The following is a 13793-nucleotide window of genomic DNA, read 5'->3' on the forward strand; positions in this document are numbered from 1 at the left end:
CTTCCATGTTTGTACAGCCTCAGAAAGAGAATCAGCCGCTCATCTTATCTCCACCTCCCACAGAAGGTTTTGGCCCTGCAACAAGTTCCCTTGTCGACCCGCCATAAAGCCCGGTTGTTTTCAATTTTTCTTATCGCCAAACAAAGGGATCAGGCTTTCAAATGTAAGCTTATAGTGCAATCCTATGGTGTCTACTCAGAATTCAGACTCATCGAGCTCAAGGGGTTTTAGGGCGCAAGGCCCATCAAGCTCGATTTTGTTTTAGGGCGCAAGGCCCACTGACTTGAATGGGTCTGGCTTCTGAGTAACCACTCTTAGGATTGCACTGTCAGTTTACATTCACAAGAGTGAAAAAAAAGGGCAACTCTGGTTCAATCTCGCGAGATTTCTTAGCTCTCGCGTTGCGCGGCGGAGAAGCGCTCTTTGTCACTTCTCGCGAGATCAGGAAGACTCGCGAAGTGTCGCCTGGGGCCTTAGCCTTGGTCGTCGTCAAGCGAGCTATGGCGGGCGGGACCGCGGAGGCAGGCACGCGGGCTGGGATTCCGTACGGAGGCGGCGGAGGCCCTGCGAGGGCTCCTTGAGCCGCTATCTAGTCTCGGTGAAGGAAAAGGGCCGCTGCCGCAGACGAGATGGAGGCGAAGCGAAAAGAAACGCGCAAGTCGTTGAGGATCAAAGTAATCTCCATGGGCAACGCGGAGGTGGGCAAGGTAAGGAGGAGTGGAGGCGGGGCAGCGAGAGAGGCACCTTATTGGCTCGATGGCAGGGAAATGACAAACCGGATAACCAATCAGACGCTCCCGCCTCGTCTGGCAGTTTATGACTGTTGAGGGTTAGTGCAGATGGGGGCGATGGGCACCAATTTTGTGGCCAAGCGCAAAGGCTTCTGGGAGGGGGAGGAGGACGAGGAGGAGGGTTGTAGTGGAGGATCTAAATGTTATTTATTTGTTACGACTATATCCTGACTTTCCCTCGAAGAACTTAATTAAGGCATGATACATGGTTCTTCTCATTGCCCCTACCTTCCGTCTTAGCCTCACAACAACCATGTGAGGTAGGTTAGATGAAGGGGGGCATGTGGTGGTCCCGTTTCCTGCCTTGATTCCCACCCAGGACACTTCCTGTTATCCAACCAGGACACATCATTATCTTTCATTATTGCATTTAAAATACAGTTATTACCTTTTCACTGAAGAGTATCCCAGGCAGCTAACAAAATTCTTTCTGAATCATAGGGCTATATAAATATGAAATACCAGCTAAAGCTGCAATGCATTAGTAATACATAAATATAAAGTGGCAAACAACTTCCTAAAGTTGTTTATCATTTAAAGAAAGTAAACGTACTACCTTCAAGTCAATTCTGACTTATGGCGACCCTATGAATAGGGTTTTCATGAGGCTGAGAGGCAATGACTGGCCCAAGGTCACCCAGTGAGCTTCATGGCTCTGTGGCGATTCAAACCCTGGTCTCCCAGGTTGTAGTCCAACACTGTAACCACTACACCTCATTGGCTACTTAAAAGAAAATTGCTTTAATCCAGCCTTGTCTTCAAGCATTTGCCTGGCAGCCATAGGCAAGAAGGACTTGCCTGCGGGTGATCAAATGGGCTGGTAGAGGAGAGATGGAGAATTCTGCCCTTTCTGTGTGCCCAGTTCAGAAATCAGGTGGGTGCCAGAAGAGGCAAGTCCCCTCCTCCATGCCCCATGGAAATTCAGCTCTCCACCCGCTTCTGGCAGCCCCCCAGTGGGCTAGTAGTTTTTGTGGGTTTGTTTACAAGGCTGACTTAATAATTTTGCTCAATCATTCAGGGTGCTTAAAAAGCCTCAGGGCAGCTAACAGCCCTTAAAAGCATAAAGTTAAATCAATGAAATACAGTCAAAATAACAGCAGTACAAATATAACAATTACAAATCCATAGGAGCAGCAGGTTCCAATGAAAAGTGACAAATCTGGGATAACCTTCGTTCCTCACCCCCCACAAAAGCTTGCTGGGACAGTATGGTCTTAACTGACCCCTTAAATCCTTAACTGTTGAACCCCTCTTGGATACAATTCCATCATTATTTTTTAAGAATAATTTTATTCCACCCTTCCTCCAAGGAGTTCAAGAATGGTAGATATGGCTTTCTCTCCCCTCTCCCCATTTTATCTGCCTGGTCCAAGGTCACCTAGTGAGCTGCATGGCTGAGTAGTTGACAGGGTCTCTCTAGTCCTAGTCTGACACCTTATCCACTATACTATCCTGCTTCCATAAGAAAGAAGTTTCTTGATCATCAAAGCTAATACCAGAGACTGCTGGCATAGGGACATAGGGACAGGGGCTTACACCTAATCAGACCATTGGTGCACCTAGCTCAATAGTGTCTACACTGACTGGCAGCAACTCTCCTACCTGGAGGTGCTGGAGATTGAATCAGGGACCTTCTGCATACAAAGCAGATTCTCTACCACAGAGCTACACCCCTTGCTCTGGCATTTGGAGTTGGCTTAAGTGCCCTGGGCACACACTTAACCATCTGAAAGAAAGGAAGGAGGGACTTATGTGTACTTCTCTGGGGAGGATATGAAAGTTTTGTTCCCACTACAGAAATGCTCGTGTCGCTTGTTGCTATCAGCCTAACTTTTCACTGCAACGAAACCCAGACCAGGGTCTCTGATAATGATGATCTCAGTACACGGGTGGGGCCGACATGCTCTAGCATTTCACAGATGAAAATAAGGACACACTTGTTCTCCTAGAGTGCTCTCCTTTCCCCTTTCACATTGCTGAATGGTCTAGTCCTCCTAGAAAGAAAGTTACGAAGCAAAATGTGCAGGTGCTGTTCTAAGCAATTTCTGTGAAATGAGCCAGGCTGGCTTGCCCCACCTGTCAGCATTTTTAGCCAATGAGTGAAGTCAGAGCTGTGACTAATAAATTAGTTGTTTAGAGCCTAGGCAATAGGAATCCCTGGGGTTGTAAAGAGTTTCTGTTTAGTGCACTTTTCCTCTGTCTTATTTTCTAGTAGTCTTTGGAAGTGCCATAGCTTGCCCTTCCTTTTTCCCTAACAGCCAAGATGCATCTTTAATCTGGTGGGTTTGCCTGAAATCAGAAGTTATTTTCTGCAAATATTACTACACAGTAGGTATGGCTGGATGTTAAAGAATCCCCTCCCCATATGGCAAATGCAAAATGTGAAAACTTTGCAGAGAGCCTTAGGCATGTCTTCTGCTGTGCAGGAGTTGATGTCCAGGTTCTCATTAAGAATTCACTGTATAGTTAACTTGCAGTACAATGGTAAGTAAGTCTTTTTGTGTTTAATGGGGCTTACTTCCAGGTAAGTGGGTACAGGACAGCAGCTTAGGCTTTGTTTTAGGGTTGGCATTGGGGGAAAAACAGTTCTTGTGCCTTTAACAGCTGAATCTCCACAGTCAGAATCGGCAGTACACAGATGATTTGCTATGGTAAACACGAGGTTGTCAGGGGTGGGTGGGTGAGAGTAGCAGCAGTAACTGCACTCTCTCTAATTTTGTGCTTTGCCATCTCTCCCCCCCCCCCCCTTCGTGGCTGCCATATTGTAACAGGCAACCTCAGCACTCTCTCAAAAATTCAGAATGTTCCCACTAGTCCAAAATAGTTGGCGGGTCTGCACTATGGCAAATGAAAACATTTTATAATATATCAACATAAAGGAATTCAGACTTTCATTAATGATGTAACCTTGATTAACAAAAAAAATCAGTCAGAGGGTGGTCGGGAAAATAGAGAAAAACAGTGGAAAATTAGAATTATTTATTTACAGTATTTATATGCCTCTCGGTATCTAGCGTTTTCTGGGTGGCTTGAGTAAAAATTAAAAACTGCTTATACAAAAATAAAACCATAACATCTAATACCACGTAAAACCAGCAGCAGAAGAAAACAAGCCTAAAACAAAGCTTGCAGTAGCACCACAGATTCACAGGTCTTAAAAAACATGTCTAGTGGAATGGACCACTCTAGGAAAGCTTTGGGTGTAAAAATCAATTATACAAGCCTGTAGAAAGGATTAATTCAGAGGCTGACATTCAGCATTGTGTGAGCAGACTTCCACTTGCGCAGTGGAATGTTGCATTCTCCCCCCCCTTTTCAAAATGCTCTGGAGGGTGATCCAATCCTCTTGAGCTGATTTTGGGAAAGTGCCGTAGGGGAGGGGGAATCGTTGTTGCCAATATCTGTTCTACTGGCAGATAAACAGGGTTGGGTTTCACCCATAAACAATAGAAATATCATCGATTGTCCATTTTATTTCTAAAACACTGACATTTGACAAGTTTGGGAAGTTTTTGTCCTGTGATTTTTGTTGATAATTATAATTTCACTATAGTTCCATGTAAGCTTGGGGGCAGGAACCTGTTTTTTGTTTTGCCTTTTAAACTGTAATGTGTATAGTACTATATACACTGATTGCACTGTGGGTTTAAGCAATAACTTGGGAACTTACCATCTAATTTTGGGGGGAAGGTGTAAATTGTAGGTATTTTAAAGTACAAAACTTACATTCCAAGTCAATCATACCGTGGCTTACAAGCCAGGATGTGGTTGCAGCCACTTTGCTCTTCCCTTTTGCCACAAGCCATAATTAAATTAGGAAGCTGAACTGTCATCCAGCAACATCTGGGGACCCAAAGGTTGGAAAAGGCTGAATTAGAGACTTCTTGGTTTAATCAAGCAGAAGTATGGTTGTTTAAACTTTTTTTTATGTGTTGAGTTGAAAATTTAAACTAGTATTGAATCAAGTTTATGTCATACTAGCGCACGTACAGAAAACGTTTTCCCCAGAAAGGAGATGTGCTTTGCACTTAACTTTGCAAAATGGAAAGCACAGTGGGCTGAATAGACAGCTTAGCCACCCAGATAACATTCTCCATTCTTTTGCATTTTAGAGTTGCATTATAAAGCGATACTGTGAGAAGAGGTTTGTGCCCAAGTACCTTGCAACAATTGGCATTGATTATGGCGTAACCAAGTGAGTACCAAGTGCTGTTGCACCGGAGACAACACTTACACACAGCAGCTCCTGAAAATAAGAACTCAGGCACAGTGTGCGTATGTGTGAAAGAGAAAGAGGGGGAGGACTGTAAACTTGCTGCAGCCATTCATCACTTTGTTGCCATGATATTAATGGAAATATACCTGCAGTTTCCCAGGAGCAATCTGTGGGCATTCCCTTGCATGTCATATTCTGCATACAAATGTGTCCCTATGGATAGTTGGGGCACATTCATATGGAGAAGATTTTAAGTGTCTGATAAAGTCCTTACCAGCTAGTTAAATCCTCTGTGAGAGATGTAACCTGATTGCTATTGGGTCTCCACTGGTCATTTATCCAAGTACTAGTTCTCTTCACAAATTGACCTTGGAGCTTTTATTGAGTCTTAAATGATCACGCCAAAATTCAGCAAGTGATGCTTGCTAATGCTTGTGTCATAGAAAAGTTGAATTTGTTGTGTGCGAGAGAACAATACTTGGAGTGTGTGTGCTTCTGGCTCTCTTCCTGTTTCTTTCAGAGTGCAGGTTCGGGATCGGGAAATCAAAGTGAACATCTTTGACATGGCTGGACACCCCTTCTTCTATGAGGTAAGCAAGATGGCAGCTTTCTTGTGATGAGGTCAGGATATAGATCCAGATACTTCTAGTCCTGGAAATCTAGATGGTTTCATGGCATAAAATGAAGCTAGAACGTTTCTTGACATAAATAAACATACTCGTCACTGAGACCCACCTCATATCTTATCATGAGCTGGAGAGCTTTGACTAATTTGCATTTTAGCTTATGGTCACTGTTATAGTTGGTTTGTCTTTTTAGAAGCACAGAGCAAATGTCCAGCTAAAGTTGATTGACATGTCCTGTGAAAGTCTTATTTTGAAACGCTTGTTATTTTAAAAAGAAGGGGAAATGTTAGTTGCTACATGAGAGCTGAAAAGTAATAAATATGAGCTTAAATTTATTACCACAATTCCAGGTCTTCAGTAATTCAGTCTCTCACTTGCACAAACTTTTCACCTTATGTTTGCAAACATGAGGAATGGACTCTTTCTTGATAATAAAAATGAAAGCTTATTTTAATGCATCATTGTTTTGAACTTGGGGGCTTCTAAATGTCCTCTGTCTCCTGATGCCTCCAATCCACTGGCTGTCATCTGTTTGGCATATAGATACCCTGAATTATTGCACACATGAAGCTTGCTGCTATGGGTGTAAGGACCCATGTCCTGGGGTGTTAATCCAACAGTGGCATTACTAAAGAACTCAGACTGCAATCTAATACATGTCTACTCAGAAGTAAGCTCCATTGGGTTCAATGGGACTTACTCCCAGGTAAGTGCGTATTGGTTTGTAGCCCAGAATAGGATATCTTGCACTACCCCCTAAACCCAACCAGTCTGGAAAGGAGGACTGTGGGCAGAGGTCACTGTATGTTCTCTGCCTTTCTGTAGCTTCCAGGGTTAGCATAGTGGTTTTGGTGGCTGCAACACTAAACCTCTGCTGCTGAGAGGAAAGTGTTTCCAGCTGCTGCAAAATCCTTTCCTCCTTGGAACTTCATGCTAGCCTTTTAAGTATCTTGTGCTTCCCCGCAGAGCTTGCCTTTCAGATTCATAGAATAGTAGAGCTGGAAGGGGCCTATAAGGCCATAGAGTCCAACCCTCCCTGCTCAGTGCAGGAATCCATCTTAAAGCATACCCAACAGGTGCCTTTCCATCGGCTTCTTGAATGTCTCCAGGGTTGGAGAGCCCACCACCTCTCTAGATCATGGGTTCTATTGTCATACCACTCTAAAAGTTAGGAAGCGTTTCCTGATGTTCAGCTGAAATCTGGCTTCCTGTAACTTGAGACTGTTATGCTGTGTCCTGCACTCTGGGACGATCGAGAAGAGATCCTGGCCCTCCTCTGTGACAACCTTTCAAGTACTTGAAGAGTGTTATATCTCCCCTCAGTCTTCTTTTCTCAAGGCTAAACGTGCCCAGTTCTTTCAGTCTTTCCCCATAGGGCTTTGTTTCTAGTTTCTAGTCTAGTTCTAGTTCTTATTGCTCTCAGGCTCAGAGGACACCAAGTTAACAGAAACCTGATGGCTCCTCAAAGACACCTCTAGGAGCAAATTTTTATTTTTTTAATGATTTTTAAAAACTTAGATTGCTTTACAAATATGAATATCTATTTAGGAGCAAATTGTTATTAATCCATAGTATAACCTATGTGCAAATTATGCGGGCTGTAGAATTTTTCTCTGTTACCTTGAGCCAAAGCCACATATTGAATAGAAAGTGCTTTTGTTCTTGTTGTACGACATTATCTACATAGGGCATGTTTAAATGTTACAAACATCTATCTGGTTCAGACAGAATGTGTGGTAGCCTGGTCCCCTCTCTACCTCTGGTACAGTTATGAGGAGATCAGAAGAATTTTGCTTCCATTTTCAACTATCCGTGATTTGTTTTTACATCGGAACTGGGACAAAATGCAGCTTTTAACTAGTTAGTATTATTTCAGCCATAGGTCACAACAGAAAAACTAATTCAGGTAAGCCAGGATCATAATCCACTGAAGTTGTTTTGTTTGGACAAAGTATACTTAAAACTAACTATAGTTTGTCACAATTTGAACATAACAACAAACCATGGTTAGCTGAAAATTGAAGCAAATGCTTCTGATCTCTTCCTCCTGGTCTTGCCAGAGGACAGGGGAGTGCATGACCAAGGGGCTTGTTTACCTCACACTAAACCATAGCATAGCAGCTGAGCATGGTCTTACTTACAGACCATATGGTCGCTTTGTTAAGGTCCAAGTGCTGCCGCCACCAGCACCAGCTATCCCATAACATATGATCACTGGAGAGTACTCAGTTGATCATCCCACAAGCAGACTCCTATAATCTTGTACAAATGCAACATGAAGTCCATGTCAACCCATGTTCAAGCATGAAGTTACCCTATCCTCCCTGCCTCTAAAGATGAAAAGGATTCCCCGGGTTGTCTCACTCCCTGATTATACTATTCCTGGGTCAGATTGTACTTCTTCAAGCAGGAGTGATATGCCATGAGGCTACCTTGCAGGGCCATAGCAGCCTCTCCTGATACAATTCATATGCCAGCATTGCTGGCCAGTCCTGCAGCAGCACTTGTCTGCCTGCGTAGATTGTATCAGATTAGTGGAACATTGGCATGCATGTGATGGGGAAACTGACCCGTAGACTCCAAGCCAGTCCATTCATGATTTGTGGTACTTGTGGTCACTTTTCTTTCCTGGAGCATCCTGTCAGTCCAAAATATCCAGCTGTTTCTTTCTGTTTTCTCTTAGGTGCGCAATGAGTTTTACAAGGACACCCAGGGAGTCATCCTTGTGTATGATGTTGGGCAGAAGGAGTCGTTTGATGCCCTTGACTCATGGCTCACTGAGATGAAGCAGGAACTTGGACCACATGGAAACATGGAGAATATTGTCTTTGTAGTTTGTGCCAACAAGGTAACCATTCCCAAGAGGGGGGGAAAGTATGGAAAGTCTTGCTTGTATCCCTGGGCTCTTGCAGAGACCCCCGTCCCCCAAATCAGAGAACAGCATGTGGTTTGAAGACTTCACTGATGTGAATTACTGGAATTAAAAAAGACTAGACAGAGTCATGGAGGATAGGTCAGTAACTGTTAGCCAGGCTCATGCTCCCTCCCCCAACTTGTGTTCCAGGTTGATTGTGCCAAGCACCGTTCTGTGGACGAAAGTGAAGGACGGCTCTGGGCAGAAAGCAGAGGCTTCCTTTATTTTGAGACTTCTGCTCAGACTGGAGAGGGAATCGGTGAGATGTTCCAGGTAAAACCAACTATGCAAAATGTGGAAGCCCTCCTCCGGCCTTTTTCCTTGGCTTCCAACGGCCTGTGCCCTGTAAACTGTCCTTATTGTAGTAAATGCAATAATTGAAATAAATATTGCTTGTAAAGGAATTATACCAGGAGCGTTGCCCCTGAAGGCGAGTGACATACCCAAAACAATTTGTTGGGCTTCTCACAGTAAACTCTCTGTCTGCCCAGTTCCCCCTTTCCACTGTTTTTATTTTTCCAGTGAGTTTTGAAGCTGCTCCCCCATTTTTCTTTTGCTAGGAATTCACCCTATTCATGCCCAGTTTCCTTCTCCTAAATACTTCTTCTCTGTCCTGTGTTACCCAGCCTTCTTTCCTGACCACTTTTAAACTGCAGGGAATCATTTTACTCCTTCAGCTCCATTTTGTTTTCATCTGTTTTCAAGGAATTTTAAATGAGCAGACCTGTGCATTTAAATAAACAAATCAGTAAGAGCTAGGAGGACCAGAGAATGGCCTTGCTCCTTCCCTGCCTCTGCTGACTGTGTCAGCAGCTTGATATGGAGCGACTTAAAATGGGGATGTGGATTTGGGGGTGGAAGAAAGAGGGAGCAGCAGTCTGGCTGATTATAGGTGAGGACTAGCTGGCCATTGAGATGGGGGAGCTGAAAAGCCCAGAGAATGGTCAGAAGCTGCCTGTGAAACTCCCGGGGAGCTTTTCAGAAATCTTCAAATGATAAAACAAGCTGGCTGATGAAAGAGCAGCAGTGATGTGGGAACGAGAGGGTGGTGAGTCTTATTCCTCTGCTCTCTTTGAAGGTTTTTGGCTTTTAGAATTAAGAATTGTGATCTGCCCCATGAAATCTACAGCTGTTCTCCCTTTCTTGGGTTTCTGAGTATGAAGTTGCAGAAGGATCTGGTTCCATTAATGAAATATGGACTGTCCAGCAATGGACTGTATAACTGTGCCTTCTGTGTGCCTGCAGACTTTCTACTCTGCCATTGTCGATTTGTGTGACAATGGCGGAAAGCGCCCCATGTCCAGCATGAGCGTTGCTTTCACCAAGGAGCAAGCAGACACCATCCGAAGAATCCGTAGCTGCAAGGACAGCTGGGACATGCTGGGGGTCAAGCCAGGAGCCACCAGGTACTGAAGGCCTTAGCCCTTGGACAGGAAGGAAGTAATCCCTGCTGGTGTAGAAGACAGTAAGGGGAAACTGGGCTAGCAGAGAACAGGAAGGAGCCTGTGCGTGAAGCTCTAACTTTGGGAGCTGCACAGAGAAGGATGGCTTGGTGATTCATGGAAACTGATCAGTGGAAGTTACTTTTTCTGGGTGGGCAGCTTAGCAAATAATAGTGCCTTTCTTCACAATAAGATCCCTCCCTTTGCCAGCACCTGTGCCACTTTCTGGTGCTCCGACTGCCCACATTGGTTACTACTAGAGGATCCTTGAACAGCCCCCTGCCCTCTCCCCCCCATACCAGCCAGTTGGTTTTGGTCCCTTTCTTATCATCTTGTGAAGGAGAGCTAGAACAATGAAGATTGCCATTCTTCTTCTTGAGTGAAAGGCTGGAGAAGCAGAGAAGATGAAAGTTCCCTGGATTTTTGAATGCTGGATGTTTGTAGAAGGGATGTGTCATCTACTCATCCTTTGGGGTGATGGTGGGTAATATCAGAGATCATTTGCATCTTGATTTTAAAAACAAAATGTCCTGCATATTCAGAATTATAAGCATGATGGTTTGTAAATGTCACTGTTCAAGTATCTTCAGTGCTCAGGCAGGATTTTGTGGTTGAAGGACCCTCCATCTTGGGTTCTGTGGGCCAGTGGGTGGAGCCAGGACACAGGCCTTCTCCGCAAGGCTAGCTCCAAGTCTTACCTGGGTCCCAGCCCCCAAGTCCTTCTCCCTTATTTTGATGCCTGTGGTTGTGGGGGCCGCTCTTGATGAATGCCTGTCTTGCCCTCCAGGGACGAGGTGAACAAGGCCTATCGGAAGCTGGCGGTGCTGCTCCACCCGGATAAGTGCCTGGCTCCCGGCAGCGAGGACGCCTTCAAAGCTGTGGTCAATGCGCGGACTGCCTTGCTTAAAAACATCAAGTAAAGAAGGGAGGAGGCAGCTTCCCCCAAGGGCAGCTGATCAGAGCCCTACTAAGAGGGCTTCCCTTCTCCAGTCCAACTGAGAGACATCAAGGGTGGCCTTTGAGCAAGGATGGCGGAAGCAAAACCCGGAGGGAGCCACTGGAGGCAGTTCCCCCTCATGTTGTGCACTTCAGTCATCCAGACCTGTTTCCTGCACTGTTGCAACCAGTTCAGTGCAGGTTGCCTATCTGTGGTGGATTCCCAAATCCATCTGAATGCCTCCCTAGCTGTATTGCCTCTTTCTTTCCTCTGCAGGGAAGTTGGCCTTGGATTGAGTTGACTCTAAAAGATGTTTCTTCTGTGTAGAAATATGTGTTTCTCTGGTCTCTGTTATCCCAGACTTGGTGCTAAGTTTAGCCTGCTCTGATTTACCCATGTTGCTCCTCTTCACCTCATCCCTTTTCTGTTCAAACGGTCTTTTGGGCCCTCTTCCTCAGTGAGCTGTGAGCCCCTACCTTCCCATCACCATAGCTGCATGTGGTGGCCACTGGGGCCCCTGTCTTGGCTCTCCTGGTTTTTCTATACCTCAGCTGCACGGAGAAGAAAACCTGGCAGCTGGAACTGGAGAGCTTCGAGTCTCCATGAGCAGTAGGTGGGACAGGAGACAGGTGTTAGCCCTTGGAGGAGGTGGACCAGCAGACAAGGGAGTTACATGTTCAGGTTGGATTCAAGGAGCACCTCAGCGGGGGAAGTCACGATTCAGACTCTCACTGGCTGCTGCTAGAGTTCATGACTGGAGATTGAAATTGCAAGAAACCCCCTTTGGGTTTTTTTGCTTGAGAGCTCTAAGGCAACAGGGTAAATAGGAGGCAGCATTTCTGAATTGCTTCCTTGAATCAGAGCCTGGCCTGCAGGACCAGGAAGGAGGTCTCTTTGCTTCCTTGCTTGCCTGCAACACAATCCCCATCAAAAGTGAAATCCTTTGCCATGAAATCTCTGAAACAGATCTAACTACCAGGATTCAGTGACTGGGATGGAGTGGGCAGCCGTAGCATCCCCATAAAAAACACTTTGCAGCATACAGCTGGTCCTGATTATTGTGGTGAGAATTTCAGATTATGGCCACATTCACACCATACGTTTATTCCACATTAAACAGTCATAGCTCCTCCCAAAGACTCCTGGGAAGTGTGGTTTGTAAAGGGTGGTGAGAGTTGTTAGGAGACTCCTCCTCGCTGAGCTGCTATTCCTGAAGTGGTTTAGTAGTCAGGCTCTCTCCCCGGAGAACTCAGCTCTATGAGATTAATAGGAGTCTCCTAACACCTCTCAGCACCCTTCAAAACCACACTTTCCAGGGGGGAAGCCATGGCTCTTTAAAGTGGAATAACTGTGTGGGGTGGATGTGGCCTATAACTGCAAAAGAGAAAGGTGCAGCATGAAGCAGCGGGTGGCATGGAGCAGGCGAGATGCTGAAAGGTCCCCCTTCCCAGGTTCAGGGGGAGAACATGACAATTCCAAATCTAGGAAACCATTCTTAGCCCCATAGCAGGCTAAAATGTAAGAACTGGCATTCTCGTGATCATTTAAAAACAACTACTGATCTAATTAGTCAATACAGTTGGAATTATACCATAGTTAATTGGCTGCATGATTTTCCCAGAGTCAAATGTAATCTATTCCACTCTGGAAAACTTGAGTCTATCTCTTCGTTTTTGGCAGCTTGTTTTGTCAGAGAGCTACTTTGGTTGGGGGGAGGGGTGTTTACCAGCAAGACCACCTTTCTCTCCCTGGCTCCCCTTCTCACCACCACTAAAAAGGGTAAAGGTGTCCCCGCACTTGTAGTGCGAGTCGTTTCCGACTCTTAGGGCGACGTCTTGCGACGTTTACTAGGCAGACTGTATGTATGGGGTGGGATTGCCAGTTCCTTCCCCGGCCTTTCTTTACCTCCCAGCATACGCCGGGTACTCATTTTACTGACCACAGATGGATGGAAGGCTGAGTGGACCTTGACCCCTTTTACTGGAGATTTGACTTCCTCCTTCCGTTGGAATCGAACTCCAGCCGTGAGCAGAGCTTCGGCTGTGTTACCACCGCTTACCACTCTGCGCCACGGAGGATCTTAGACCGCCACCTAGAATACCTCAAAAAACACAACTGGAAATGGCGGACAAGAGGATTAGAAGCGCATGAGAGTGCAGATGAGATCCCTTCCCTTTTGCTCATGCCTTCTGTCCATTTCACTTCCTCCAGTCCCTTTAGGCAATGGATTAGTGTGTGTGGGAGACTAACTGGAAAATATGCTTGCAAGGGGTGGGTGGGAGTGGCAGCGGGCAGGATTCACTCTGGGACCCTGCCGTTGCCATATCTTCATCTGACTACTCTGACTACTCCTCAAGGGACCTTTGGCCCTTAAGGCTTCACTAGGCCACTTTCAGAAAATAATCCGGAGAGCCCTGAAATGTTCCAGCTGGGAAAACCCCCGTGATTCTCCCCCTGCAGCTCTGCTTCCTGGGACTTCTGCGCTAAGGAAAGAGGCAGCTCTCGTGGATTACCTTTGGGTTAAAGATGGAGACGAGTGAGAACTGCAGGGCTGCACTGCTAGACAGTGTGTATATAAATATAGATTCACTTGTGCACTTTAAGCCTTGGGCAGTAGTGGTTTTAAGCTTGCAGACTTCTGCAAATTCCCAGCAGTGGTTCCTTGCTTCCCGTCACCCTCTTTAGAAGTGGAGCTCAGTCTTATGACCGGTAGAAATGCCTTGTAATGCAGGTTCCCTGTGAACTGGTGGTTTTCTGTATATTCTTGCAATTGCACTTTTCTGCTTCTGTTTTGTGCCCGCTGTGTTGCATTATTGAGATCTGCCTTCATCCCGGTCCCCTTTTGTGCCCACAGATATCCTACCTCC

At 45.6% G+C, this 13793-nt stretch overlaps 1 protein-coding gene across 1 annotated transcript; it reads left to right on the forward strand.

Annotated features, from left to right (window-relative positions):
- The first annotated feature begins 447 nt into the window (after positions 1-447).
- On the forward strand, positions 448-11256 carry DNAJC27 (DnaJ heat shock protein family (Hsp40) member C27). The gene is made up of 7 exons (XM_061625840.1): positions 448-707; positions 4904-4986; positions 5528-5597; positions 8317-8481; positions 8698-8820; positions 9793-9953; positions 10777-11256. The coding sequence occupies exons 1-7, from the start codon at positions 630-632 to the stop codon at positions 10907-10909; spliced, it is 813 nt and encodes a 270-aa protein (XP_061481824.1). The 5' UTR covers positions 448-629; the 3' UTR covers positions 10910-11256.
- The last annotated feature ends 2537 nt before the right edge of the window (positions 11257-13793 follow it).

The sequence above is a fragment of the Rhineura floridana genome, chromosome 4, assembly GCF_030035675.1.
Source record: "Rhineura floridana isolate rRhiFlo1 chromosome 4, rRhiFlo1.hap2, whole genome shotgun sequence".
NCBI classification, from domain to species: Eukaryota; Metazoa; Chordata; class Lepidosauria; order Squamata; family Rhineuridae; genus Rhineura; species Rhineura floridana.

Coding starts and splice junctions, on each gene's coding strand:
- DNAJC27 (XM_061625840.1), top strand. CDS start 630: ATGGAGGCGAAGCGAAAAGAAACGCGCAAGTCGTTGAGGATCAAAGTA. Junction 5,598..8,316: donor GACACCCCTTCTTCTATGAG/GTAAGCAAGATG, acceptor GTTTTCTCTTAG/GTGCGCAATGAGTTTTACAA. Junction 8,821..9,792: donor GAATCGGTGAGATGTTCCAG/GTAAAACCAACT, acceptor GTGTGCCTGCAG/ACTTTCTACTCTGCCATTGT.